The sequence below is a fragment of the Lemur catta genome, chromosome 10 (assembly GCF_020740605.2).
Source record: "Lemur catta isolate mLemCat1 chromosome 10, mLemCat1.pri, whole genome shotgun sequence".
NCBI classification, from domain to species: Eukaryota; Metazoa; Chordata; class Mammalia; order Primates; family Lemuridae; genus Lemur; species Lemur catta.
The window spans coordinates 78,653,448-78,667,308 of record NC_059137.1 but is presented as its reverse complement, the minus strand read 5'-3'; the positions used below and the strand labels follow the sequence as shown (position 1 = coordinate 78,667,308).

The 13,861-nt window shown below is 47.8% G+C and overlaps 1 protein-coding gene across 5 annotated transcripts in view; it reads right to left on the bottom strand.

The window, feature by feature from the left end:
* The window catches only part of NTRK2 (neurotrophic receptor tyrosine kinase 2), a 343,471-nt gene that overhangs the window by 71,480 nt on the left and 258,130 nt on the right, over positions 1-13,861 (bottom strand). For all 5 annotated transcript variants that reach the window (XM_045562234.1, XM_045562236.1, XM_045562233.1 and 2 more), the window contains 2 exons: positions 7,084-7,256; positions 1,989-2,223 (listed from right to left, as the gene is read on the bottom strand). In XM_045562234.1, coding sequence (XP_045418190.1) covers positions 1,989-2,223; positions 7,084-7,256 — 408 coding nt within the window. The remainder of the gene's footprint in view (positions 1-1,988; positions 2,224-7,083; positions 7,257-13,861) is intronic.

Here is a 13,861-nt window from a genome sequence, read left to right as displayed (position 1 = left end):
TTCCCTAATGACTAATGTTGTGCATCTTTTCATGTGCTTATTGACCATTTAGATACCTTCTTTGGAGAAATGTCCATTCAAATATTTTGCCTATTTTTTAATTAGGTGATTTATGTTTTTACTGTTGAGATTTTCAGTATTTTTTCTTTGAATTATTTTTCTAGAGACTCCTATAGAGGAGGATGTTGGGTTCCACTTTGGGGATAAAGAGATCGATCTGGATAATAATTAGGGTAAAGCATTAAGCACTTACTTTTTGCCAGGCACTTTGAAACCTGTATTAACTTATTGCTACAAAAAAGTCATTGCTTAGGCCACATGTTCCTACCTTAGACGCTCCTCAAGATCAGCAAAGCTTTTCCTCAGGGAATCACCCACGTGTTTCTCTGTCTCCTGAGACAGGGAGACACCCCACCCCCACCTTCCATCAGCGAAGCAGAACTAACAGAGGAGACGCATCTGTTGGTAGGTAAAATCTCCCCCATGTTTGAGGTATCTGGAACAAACTAGTCATTGCTTTTAAGCTACATTTTGAACACTTGAAGTTAAGACTGTGCCCACATTTCCTGCAAATACACCCAAGAGAATCCTTTTCAATTTGGGCTCTATTCTTTCCCGCCATACAAAATGTGAGCAATGCTTATCAAGGTGACAAAGGAAGAAACACTGCAAAACAATCAACAGAAGAATTTGCAGCAAGGCAATGGATACAATTGCTTAAAGTAACTGTAGCACAGTTGGCTCCAGCAAAATGTAGAGGCATTAGAGGTGAGTGAGGCTGCAGGAAGGGATACAGGAAACAAACTGACCAAGTGCTCCTCAAAAATAAATAAAAACAAGGAGAGCAAAGGCATCGTTTTCACCAATTATGAATGGTAGTCAAGTTCTATGTTTCATCCTTTTAGGTTATACACACCCAGCTTGTTTGTTTCTTTCCTGCCTATTCCTCTCTCCTTGAAAATCAAACAAAATAAACAGGAACATCAAATTGAGGGTATGAAGTGGTGGAACACCACCCCAAATCTTTACTCTGAATATCATGACTTTGGGGTTTCCAGAAATTTCCCCTTTCTCTCATACCCAGCTTCCAAGATCTCAGTTAATAAATCTAGCACACCAAAGAGGGAAGTTCCAGGTAATCAGCGGATTTGAATTACCGTCTATAACTCTGTCCCTCCCCGGTTTCAGTGGTGGGTCCACTGGGCGGCGGGATGGGACCATTCAGGAACGGCAGGACAGATCCTCTCACGTGTCACTAAGAAGGCCACTGGCTAAACTGCTTTCAGCTGAGATGGTTCTGTGCGGGAAATCCCAAGTCTACTGTACTACTGTTTATGGGAAAAAGTTCTCTCTAGTTCAAACCTCAATCAAAGGCTCCAGGCATAATTTCTCAGAATCAAACCCAAACCTCAAAATCCTTTAACCTCATGCCCACCAAGAATTCCCTCAAGCCCCCAGGCTCCCCTGGGAGGATTCTCATGCTGAGGACTTCTCTCCTGGAGATGTCACGCACCACTCTGGAGAGCCATGGAAAGAGCAGGGTAGATGTTATGGGCTGAACTGTGTCCCCTCAAATTCCTATGCTGAAGACCTGAGCCCCAGAACCTCAGAATGTGACTGTATTTGGAGATAGGACTTTAAATAGATAATTAAGTTAAAGTGAGACCATTGGAGTAGGCCCTAATCCAGTCTGACTGATGTCCTCTTACTCACACGGAGAGGTATTAGGGGTACAGGTGCACGTGTAAAACACGGCCGTATGAGGACACAGAGAGATGGCAACCAACCGCAAGCCAGGGGGAGAGACCTCAAAAGGAACCAAACCGGCTAACACCTTGATCTTGGATGTCTGGCCTCCAGAGCTGTGAGAAATAAATTTCTGTCACCCAGTGTGCGATATTTTGCCGTGGCAGCCCTACCAAACACATACAGTGGGGGACCCCCGGGAGGGAGGGCCCTGAGGGCTCCTTGTCTGCACAGCTACTCACCCGGTAGTAGTCAGTGCTGTACACGTCCCGGGACATCCCAAAGTCCCCGATTTTCACCAGCAGGTTCTCCCCGACCAGGCAGTTCCGGGTGGCGAGGTCGCGGTGCACGAAGTGCTGGGAGGCCAGGTAGACCATGCCCGCAGCGATCTGCTGGGCTATGTGCAGCATCTGCGACTGCGTCAGCTCCGTCGGCGGGTTGCCTTCGGCCATCAGCACGGCGTCGGGCCCATGTGCCCTGGGGGAGGACACAGAAGGTGCAGCTGAGGCTTCAGCTCTTTGACTCAAGGGTCCCTCTGCCCCCTGTCAGCTACAGGTGCTAAAAGACACTGCCTGACTTAGCATAAAAAAGAGACAAAGATGCTTCACCCACGCCGTTACCCCGGAAGTCCCGAGAGTACCCAGGCTGCTTCGTTTCCCAACGAGTCTGGAATTCCCAGGGCCACGCGAGCCTGAGTGCCCCAAACACAGACAGGCGGATGTTTCAGAGGCTCCAGAACTATGCCAGGGTCAGGGGCTCTGAAGCAAAACACAAAGGCAGCAGCATGCTGGGGGCGCGGCTGGCTCTCCTGGAGGCATGCTCACAGCTCCTGCAGCAGAGCGACCCCTCAGAGGCGACCCTGCAGAATGTCCCCACCAGCACCAGAACTAGGCAGCTGGGGGTCTCCCCCGCCCACCTGACCTGTGGCCAGGCAGGGGTTTCCAAGCTGCCTCGACTCCCTCACGCCCAGTTCTGCAGAGTCTCATTGCATTCTCAGCCCGGACATTCAATCCCAATGAAAAAATACCTTTTACTTCTCCCCACCTCTGTCCCCCCGGCCTCCAGCTCAACACAGCACTGGCCAACACATAGGAGAGCTCTTCTGAATCACAGCACACTAATGTTCTTGCTGGGGAAAGTTTTGTTTTTTACACTATGGGGGGTGGTTATGGTATTTTTTCATATTTTTTTCCTTCTGTCTTATACACCTGGCCTTCCCCCAGCTGTGGAGGACTTAGGGCATCTTAACACTGGCATGTGCTTCCGGGATGGGAGGGTCCCAGTCCCAGGCTGGCCCCGCAGTCCCCCGCTGCCATCCTGCACTGAGCTAAGACCCGCGTCGCGCCCGGTGGCCCGCGGGGGCGCTGCAGGGCAGGGAACGAAGGCTTCTCCCTGGCCAAGGCAAAGAAGAGAGGAGAGGTCTCCTTCTGCATATTTGGAATAAATGGGGAACATTCAAATACATCTTAAAGTGGGTGGAACCACAGGATTCCAGACCTGATATTCGAAAGTGGGAAAGCCAGGGCTATGCGAGAGCAGATGTCACATTGTGCCCGGGGCCAGCCTCACGCAGTATTCCAGCCACAGGAATAGCCCCCCTTCCACCGTGGCTCGGCCCACGGTGATTCTCCTTTTCTTTGATTTTTAAAGCATCTGTCACAGACTTTCCATTCTTGTATTTTCAGGCAGTGAGCACCGGAAATGGACGTGGGCACTCTCCCAGCCCCACCGGTATCCAGCACCGGGATCCAAGGAAGCCTTTTACCTTCTCCACTCCGCAATTTCTTCAAAAATACAAAGGGATATTATGCTGCATGATCTCTCAGGTCCCTTCTGTCTCTAATTATCTGGATTTGACCACCCTCTAGAGAGGAGCTTCCTGTTTTCACACAAGGCTGGTCCTCTGCTCAAACCACAGACCCTCCCTTGCCTTTTAGCGCATTGAGAAAAAATACTGGAGAAGTGCTTTGGGGCTTTCTTCAGCTCAAAATCTCTTACTAGAGCTAAGAAATCTACAGTGCAGTGGCCAAAGCTCTGGGATATCTGCATCGAATTTGGATCCTGTCCTAACACACTAGCTGTGTGACCTCAGGTGAGTTACATAACCTCTCTGGGTCTGTTTTCTCGTTATGTAAAATGGAGATATGAATTGCACCTTGCTAAGGGCATTTATGTGAAGAGGAATTGAGACTCTGCTTGCACAGTGCTTTGTGGCCTTTCACAGGAAAGCCAGAGAGAAAGACTTTGCAAACAAAGGTTCTCTTTAAAAACAGAAATGGAGAGAGGATGTGAAAACACAAGTTAGCCTCTGTGCATTGCTTTCTGTGACTGGCCTGAACAGGGCTCTTCAGGACACCAGAAGGTCGGCCCTTCCATCTCACTAAAAGTTAGTTAAGTCCAAGGCTTTCTAGCACTAAGGGGCCGGGGAAAGTGAGGATGTTTTCACTTGTCTTACTTAACGCTACTGTGACCTCAACACCAGGACACGGATCTAAGGAAACATATACTAAGTGCTCTTGAACTAAGGAAAACCTGTAATAAAGACCCAGAGAATCTGGGCCAGAATTCAGTGTTTATAGATACAGTTCAAATTGTTGATTGGTCACAGTCTTATTTCAGCCTCAGAAAACTGGACTACTCTAATAGTTTATTAGGTTTATACAAGTTAAAACATTTAAACCGCTTAGCAAGGCTCAATAAATATTAACTGCTATCACTTAAAAAATACTCCTCGATCTTTCCCCTCATCAGAAGGGAACTCCAGACAGATTCTAAGAGGAGAGACTGGGAACCCCTTGCAAGCAAGCACCATGTTTACTCCTCATTTCCACCCCACCTAGCATAGGCCTGGCCACACTGGTGCTCAGATGTGGCTTTTGGATGAATAAAAAGGGTGGTAAGATGAATAAAAAGGGTGCCATCATCCCCTGTCCTGTCACCTATCAGGAAAACTTTGCTGACGTAGCATAATGCATTGGGATTGTCTGGGAAGACTGCAAATCGGCTGCATATCCCAGTCTCACCTGGCACCCTTCACCCACACAGTCACAGGAGGAGCAGAGAGTGGGATCCACCCTAGCAAAGGGGAACGGAGTTGCACATGTATCCAGAAGGCTTGAGATGGCAAAAATGATGCAGATGGCACTAACCATGTGATAATATTTCTAAAAACAGCAGTACACTCTCTCCCTTCTACTGCTCTCGTAGTGAGTGACTGATGACTTAAACTGCACAGTGTCCGAATCTTCCAGCAGATGCGTGAAGCTGACTAGGGCTGGGTTTTGTGCAAAGCCCTCTTCAGTGCCCATGGAAACGAGAGGAAGACAGAGATAGCACAGAGAGTGTCACTTCCCCAGGATTTTGGATCCCTCAACCAAAATGAAGAGGAAAATGTGGCAGAGTGAAGGGTTGTGGGGACAACATTTATCGTTTACCTCCCAGTCCAACAGCACTCACACTAGCCCTTCAAATGGATTAAATTCTATCCCTTTTACAGGTAAGGAAACGGGGTCCAACAAGGGCAGACAATCAGTCTGCCTCCAACACCTTTCCTGCTTCTCCTAAGGATTCCTATCGACCAAGATATCACAGGCAGCACATCTGCTCATATTTCAAAAATGAGGTCCAGCTAAATTCTAAAGAAAATAACATGTTAGAACCAGACAAGAGCTAAAAACGATCTCACTCAGACCCACCTGAGAAGTGACAACATCATGGGCTAGAGACTTCTTTAAGGGACACCCACAGCTGATGCAGAATAGAAAGAAGAACCTGGGTCGTTCCTGGGAGAACTTAGGTCTCCCGACCCTTGCTACTGGGACCTCTTACTCTTTAGGTTTCCGATCTCACACCTGCCGCTTACATTTGTGGCCCTGTTCAGTGCAAATAAAAGCGTCGCTTGGTTTCCTTCACCAAGGCTCAGTGCATTTCTGCTCTCCCTCGGTAGATGGTGGATGCAGGGTAAGAACATTCACTATGGGCTCTACCCAGGCGACCACTAACTTCCCTGTCCTACCAAATCCAGCCCTCCGTGTGCTTTCTCTTACTGGGGCACCTGGGTTACCAGTGGAAATCATTCCTGGAGGAATTCAAGCGTCCACCTATTGAATACTTCCTATTTGCTTTACGCCAAGCACTTTCTGAGCTTATTCTAGTCCAGTCCTCGTGGCTACCCTACCCTCATCAGAACAGCTAAGAAACGTGTCTGAGGTCACTCAGCTAATGAATACCAGGGCTGAGATTCAACTTCAGCTCTGTCTGGAGACCAAAACCCCTAGGGGTATCATCATACCACACTGTCTCTTCTTGAGTCACTCACGCCACCCCCCGTACTGTGTGAGTTAGCCTGGCTGTTGCAAAGCAACTTAACCTTTCCTCCCGGGTTATGCTCACTCTGAGCTGTTTCTCACTTGCTCTGTCCTGTGGCATCTCCCAGTTCCTTGTACCCTGTACCTGAGGGAGGGCTGAACTAAAACTCAGTCGACCAATGCTAGAATTCCAAGTGACACTAACCCTATTGAATAGCCCAGTGACTCCCTTCTGGTGTCAACATTTTCTCTCCCTTGCTTTGCCTTCTTCTAAAGACGCTGCTCACTATGAAACCTCGCAAGGTGAAGCTGTCCATTTTCTCATGCCCTCAGGGGCTCAGCCCCAGCCACAGTCCTGAGCCTTCAGCGGTGGTGCCACATGTTGTCCTACTGCCTTCCTTCTGCAGCTTTGGTTCTTTGGATTCAGATCACTCCACCGTAGATCCTCGGAAGTGTTGACACCCTGGTTATTCTCTTTGTCCTCAGCATGAAGTCCAAGCACCCCTTCCAGCCATGAATCCTCCAGTGATTTTTCTACTTCCTGCCCCCCTGGTTCATTCCACAGTCTGGCAGCCCCAGACTCCTCACTGTCACCTGACTGCACTTTTCGCTGTGACACCCGGGTACCTTAGCTCCCACTGTTTCCTTTGCCTCAAGTAGCGTCCTTCTCTTATCCACCTGGCAAACTCCCACAGATCCCCAAAGGCCCATCTCAAATGCACGTGTCACAAACCAGGTCATGTGACACATGCTCAATAAATGCAGGTTGAATTGAGTTGAATCATTAGCATCACATTATGTAGACTTAGTTGACCAGGGAAAAAAGAGCAATGCTGTGGCCTTCTTTTTTCCCTTTGTTCCTTTCCTGGCATGCTTTGGTGTGGTTACCAGGAGAGACTGTTCCAGAGAAAGCTCTGGGGGCCCCTTCACCCTTCCCAGGAACTCCCTGTTCCTGCCTTCCTGCTGTCTGAGCCCTGAAGTCCTGCTCCTCCCCTGAGCCCACCTTCCCCTACCCCTCACTGTCTCGTACCTGAGGAACTTGTTGAGGTCCCCGTGCTTCATGTACTCAAAGACCATGATGAGCGGGTCGCCCTCCACGCAGACGCCATAGAACTTGACGATGTGCTCGTGTTGGAGGTTGGTCAGCAGCTCGGCCTCGCGGTGGAAGTCCTTACGTGCGTTGTCGCTGGCGTCCTTCAGCGTCTGTTGAGGAGTGGCAGAGAGGGAAGAAACCCAACACACATTACACCGAGGATGTCAGGGGGAAGGTTGCCTGGGGAAGGATTCAGTGGGCCCTAAAATTCCCAAATGGGAAGGACACTCATCTCACTTATCACACGAGAGACTGGAAAACAGCCTAATTCCCGAGAAAAGAACATTTATATTAATAACTGAGGAATAATCCCTATGTGTACCCAAAGCCTGACAGTTTGTGACAAACTTTCACAGACGTCCTCTCATTAAGTTACAGACCAGAGCTCTCTTTATAGTCCTCACCCTTTCAAACCCGGGTCTGGACCCAGTGATTGCCTTGAGCTTCTCTCCCCTTTTGGTACCTGTTGTGCTTTCTGTGATGCTACGTGCAGCTTATGTCTGCTCATATAACCTTTCAGAAACTTTATACTATGAAAATATTCAGTAGAAAGACGAGTATAATGAATGTGCATGAACCCATCTCCCGCTTCAGCAGTGATTACTTTGCAGGTCTGTGTGTAGCAGTCTAGCGAGCCCTCTCCAGCCTGTGCCCCAACATGCTGCTGGCTCACAAAACGTCCCTGCCCAGTGAGCTGCAAGAAGACTAGTCATGCTGCCCTGGCGAAGATGGCCAGAAGCACGCCTCTGCTCAGATCACCTGGTCACCACAGTGTCACAGCAGGGCGAGGATGGCACTTTGATCCCACACAGAGTGCTCAGGTCTTGCCATGTACCCATCACGGTGGGAGAGCTGTGACAGCATCAAGAAGGCAATGACCCAGATCCTGGCCTCAGGCCGCTATGGGCAAATAGGGAGACAAGACATGTATATAAATAACTATGATTTGAGCTAAAAGCCCAGTGTCCTGAATGGACCAGCTCCTGTATCTCTGCCCAGCTTGATCCCTTGACACTCCTCTTATGAACTATCTGCAGCCCAGATGACAACGGGCCATGCCTCCCTGGCTTTGTACATGTTCATTCCTCCGCCTGGAACGCTATCGTGGGTGTGGTCGCTGGTGTGGGAAGTTGGACCCCCCCCCCCACCCCTTGCCAAAGCTGTCCACTCCCTAATGCCCGGAACCTGGGAATATGTTGCTTTGCATGGCAGAAGAGACTTTGCAGGTATAATTAAATTAAGAGTCTTGATGGGGGTGGATTATCCAGGTGGGCCCAATGTCATCAAAGGTCCTTATAAGAGCAAAGAGAGAAAAGATGCAAGGACAGTAGCAGGGATCAGAGAGGAGAGAAGATGCCACACGACTGGCTGTGAAGATGGAGGAAGGAGCCCCAAGCCCCGTGGGTGGCCTCTAGAAGCTGGAAGAGGCAAGGAAATGGATTCTACCCTGGAACCTCCAGAAGAAACCAGCCCTGCTAACATCTTGACTTGAGCTGAGTAAAACTGATTTCAGAAGTCTGACCACCAGAACTGTGGGAGAAATAACTTGTGTTGTTTAAGCCACTGAGTTTGTAGTCATGTGTCACAACAGCCATAGGAAACTAGTACACATGGTTAATATCTAGCAGTCCTCCAAGACTCAGCCCGCTGCCACCTCTCTGGGAGGTGTTCCCTGGCCACCCCTCATTGCTGTCACAACCCTTCTGCCCCCCAAGCTGGGTTAGATGACCCTTCTGGGTGCACCTCATACCTATTTCTATCATATTGCTGATTGCAATACAGTCTAATTGCATGTTTACTTGTCTCTGGTATAGACAAGTGAGTTCAGAGAGGGGGTGATTGCTTCTGATTGAGGAGGAGGACGGAAGCCCGAGGACTCCTCCCAGTAGAGATGACGTGTGAGTGTGTGAATCCTGTCTCCAGGGAGATGCAAGCAATCCTTACCAAGGTCAGATGGCAAATGCGAGCATCCAAGTTCACATGAATTTGCCATTGGGACGGAATGAAAACACTGCCATCCATCAGATGTACACCAACTACAAAACTAAACACTACAGCCAGGAGCTAAGAACAGGGCTGGGCCCCCGGTGGTCATTTTCTAGATCACTGCCTGGACTCTGCTCTCCCTGAGGGGACATCCCCAACCTGGACCACCTATAGACCTTGGGATGTGTCACAGGTCAAGGTCCCTGGGGAGCAGGCTGAGAGGAGACCGGCAGGAGACATTTACCAGGGCAGGCTCTCGGGATCCACACCTGCGGGAGGGGGTGTGCAGGGGTGAGGCGGAGTCATGATGCAGTCTCAGCAAAAGCCTCACACGCCCCTACGGGCTGCCCCTCCAGAGCCGGTCTGACTTGGGCTAAGGGGGCTGAGTCTTTATGGCCCTTTATTAATCAGTCATTGGATGTCCACCCCCCAGAGGGGAGTGTGACCTTGGGCGGACCTGCTGGGCCCCCTGAGCGGGCAGGCAGCTGAAGACTGTCAGTGGCAGCTTTGGCAGCAACTGGGGGGCAAGTCCTTCATTCTGAAGAGGGGCCGGGCGGTTCCTCACTGAGTCCACCGCAGAATGAGTTTTCAGCACGCAGTGCAGCATGCCCAGGGCTGCGAGGGGCCACACGGGAGGGGACCAGTGAGTACGCAGGGCCTGCCTTGTGTCAGCCACAAGAAAACATTGGCGTGGTGGAGGCAGCCACAGATCACAAAGTATTTTCTGCTACCATCGTCACACAGTCAATCTAGCATTTTCCTTAACCGCCTTTAGCAGGACTTCAAGTTCTCTCTCCAGTGGTGACCTAACTGAAGGAGACAAAAATCATAGGTGCAGCTTTCATTAGACCAGAGGCAGTTGCTTCTTATGCCAGATTCTGGAGATACCATTCAAAAAAAGGGTCTGGTGATCGGATTCACCATTTTCACTTCACTCTAATATGTGGCTTTCTGGGAAGTGTCTCTATAAGCACCACCAGTTCTGCTTCGAAAACTGAGGGGATTTGGGCCAGCAAGTGCTCAGAGAGGCCATAAAGCTTCCATGGTGCTGTTGCCATGGAAACAGCACATTTCTTCATTTAATTACAAAATGAACAGTGGCCGAGAACCTGGGGTCTGGGTCTCTGCTCCCTTGAAGCTACCGAACCCGGGCTTGTCCCGTCCCCTCTGCTCTCCCAGAACTGGCTAGTTTAGTTAGATCCAAACTAAACTCTGCATCCCTGTCATAGAGGCGGAGTGATGTGCTTATCTTGACCATTTGTTTAGGTTGGTTTTATCCATGGACAAGCTTTTGGTCATTTTTTTCTTTAAATTCACCCACTGTTTTGTTTTGCTGAACTTCTCAGTAGAAAAACAGCAGATGAGGCAAGGAGATGGACTTGGAGGAAGTGGAGGAGCTGGAAGTCATCACCTGCCGGGTCCTTCTCCTGGGCTCTCAGAGCAAAACACACACACGAGAGCATTTCTCACGCTCGGACTTGCAGCATGGTTGTGGGTCCGTGTCTGTCTCCACTGTTCCTTTGACAGTGGAAGCGTCCCCTGTTCACTTGTTTTTAATCACTGGCTGCTTAACCTAGTGTCAGGCAACTAAAAGACCCCCTGACACATGAGGTCTGTGCAAAGCAGAGAGAAAAGAGCATGGGAAAGGCATGACAAGTGAATGGTTACCTGGAAAGGCTGAATGTGGGCCCAAGTAAGAAGCAGGAATGAAGGAAGGACCAAGAAAGCAAGCAGGTAGAAGAACCTGCTTCTAAGGTCGAGGGGGGCTGCCCAGTGCTCTCTCTCCTGCAGAGCTGACCCCAAACATCTGTGTTCTTCCAGTCAATCGGCAAATCTTAACAACTGTAGTGATCAAAGAGAAGGAGTCCTAGCTTAGAATCAAAAGATCCAAATTCAAATCCTGGCTGTGACCTGGGACCTCTTGAACTCTGGTTTTCTTCTCTGTAGAGTGAGGGTAACAATATCACCCTGTACTTCACAGGGAGGATGGGGCGAGGTAGTGTAAGTTGGGATGTCTCCCTGAGCCCCTGGCAGAGATAGACATTTGGGTGATTTGAATCTGAAACCACAACCAGGCCTGCGCTCAGTTTGCTCACCCAAGGATCCCAGAAGGCCAAGAGATGCGTGGATAAAGTGCGGCACCAGCCTAAGGCACGAGGGCAGCAGTGTGGCCAGAGCTGCCACCTTTTCTCGGATGGCCTGCTAAGCTCCTGGAAGTACCAGACTACACACCGAGATCCAGCCCTTGGCCTGCAAGGCCTTCTCGGAGATGCAGCCTCTTTATTCAGAGGCTGCTCTGAGGCACGGAGACAGCTCGTTTCTAAGTCCTCAGCCTGTCTTTGCTCATGAGTGGGAACAGGTGCTGACCCATCTAGGTCATGATCACAACTCATGAACAAATTCTGTGTGTAATCTTTCTGCTCAAGTTTTAGCTATGTAGTGTTGATTCAAGAATGCTAGATTGTGTGCCTGTGTGTGTACGTGTGGGGGGGGGGTGGGGGAGAGAGAGAGAGAGAGAGAGAGAGAGAGAGAGAGGGAGACAGTGAAAGAGGGAAGGATGGAGAGAAAGAAGGAGAGAGGCCAGGGTTTTCTTTTTGTGAGCACCGACCCGAAAGAGTTAAGAAGCATCTAATATTTCCATGCCCCCAAAGAAAAATACTATGGAAAGCAGCCCATTCTTGGTGCAATGTCAAAAGCTGTGTTTTAGTAACATTTCTGGAATTAAGAGAGGAGATTTCATTATTCATGGGACAAATGCATCTCACAAACCTGGCCTCATCTTATATGCCCATCCATTTTTGCATGTTTTTCTAAATTATGATTCAATTCTATTTTAAGAGATTCAGAAAATATGGCAGTAACAACTTGGGCAAAATCATCTTCTGAATTTGGCAAGCTAAGGGCAGAATTTTTCTAAGGGTGGAACCCTAGCCAGATAGCAATCAGAAGCTAGAAAATCCTGCTATCAACCCTATTTATAAAAATCATCTCTGTTTTAGTACCAGAGCTGATTGTCATTTCACTCAATTATGTGAGGCTTGGCTGGTTCCCTGCGTCCCTTGGCAATGCGCTGAGGCCATGAATATGGGGTGGCAGCTTCCCGCACTGACAATTCCCTCCACTTCAGGTTCATTTTGACAGGCATATTTGCCCGATCACTGAGCATTGCTATTTTCTTACTCCTACTGTCTGCTTTGTAGCTTCATTTCTTCTTACTCCTGGTGAGTTTCCTGACACCCCAAAGCTGCCATTCTTTCTGAAGACGTTCACAAGGGAGAGGTCTCCTCCAGAGCGACAGTGAGATACTGCCTGGAGTACATATCGATTCAGAGTTGGAACAGTGGAGTAGCACGAAATACATTTCAGCACCGAACTGAGACACTAGTGAAGGTGAAATAGAAGGGCAAAAACAAAACGAAAATCAGAATTCATCTGAAACGCTCCAGCAAAATCTTAAGGTTAATGAGAAGCTGGTAAGAGAGGCAAGAGGGCTTCTTTGAAATCATTGGTGTGATAGCACATTGTAGGACACGACAAACGATCATGCATTTCAAAGGACAGGTGGGTTAGGAGAGACAAGGTAAAACAGAGATTGTGTCCTTTTTAAAATACTGATCTCATATTCTTCTTATACATTTTAGAGATCATAGAGGCAGAATGTCTGTTAAGGTGAAGGACAAAATATCGAAGATGTTATTATGGTAAGACCTCACTATGCCCCATTCTCACCACGGTGTTTAAAACATAAATGGAATGAATAAACTCTCAAACCAGGTAACCAAGATGTATGAGAATGTTTGGCTTATATGCCCAGGTTCCTCTGGGTCAGGATCACTGGGACAAAATCTACTGCTAATGAAGAATCTTTATGCTTCTAATACCTTCTTGACATGCACTGTCCAATATAGTGCCCAACAGCCACATGTGACTAGTGGTCGTCTGACATTTGGCAAGTCCAAATTGAGATGTGTTTTAAGTGAAAAATATACACCAGATTTTGCAAACTTTGTATGAATAAAATAATGTAAAATGTTTCATTAATATTTCATATTACTAATATGTTGAAATGATAGTATTATAATGTTAGTTAAACTAATGGATAAAATAAATTTAATATGTTTCTTTTTACTTTTTGAATGTACATATTAGGAAATTCAAAATTACAAATATGACTTGCATTTGTGGCTCATATTATATTTCTATTGGACTGCACTGTTCTACGAAAGCCACTTCTGTAAGCTATTAATGGGTCAACCTCTTCTAGGAAACACTGGAAAACACTTATAAAATACAAAATTGAAATAGAACTATGTAGACTCCCTTATAAGTTTGTTCCAGGTCATGATTAGCCAAGCATTTAGAGCAAGCCTTGGTCACGATGCTGCATGATTCTTCTAATGGGTGGGGTCTTTCCTAAAAAATGACAGAGAAACTATCTATCAAATTCTTATAAAAGTGAACTTTGGAGGAGTATATTTTAATAAATTCAGAGATAAAAAAAACTTGATAAAATAAAATCTTAAAATCCAGGGTAATAACAGTAGTAGGTAGCAATAGGTAGCTCTCTAACATCCCTACAAGTGTGACAACTAATTAAATGATCCCATGAAGACAATAATGATGAGGAACACTCAGATAGTGCTTGCTATGTGCTAGGAACTAACACTCTGCGTATATCAACTCAGCTAATTGTATATAACTGTCCTTTGAAGGGATTTTAATTGTGTAC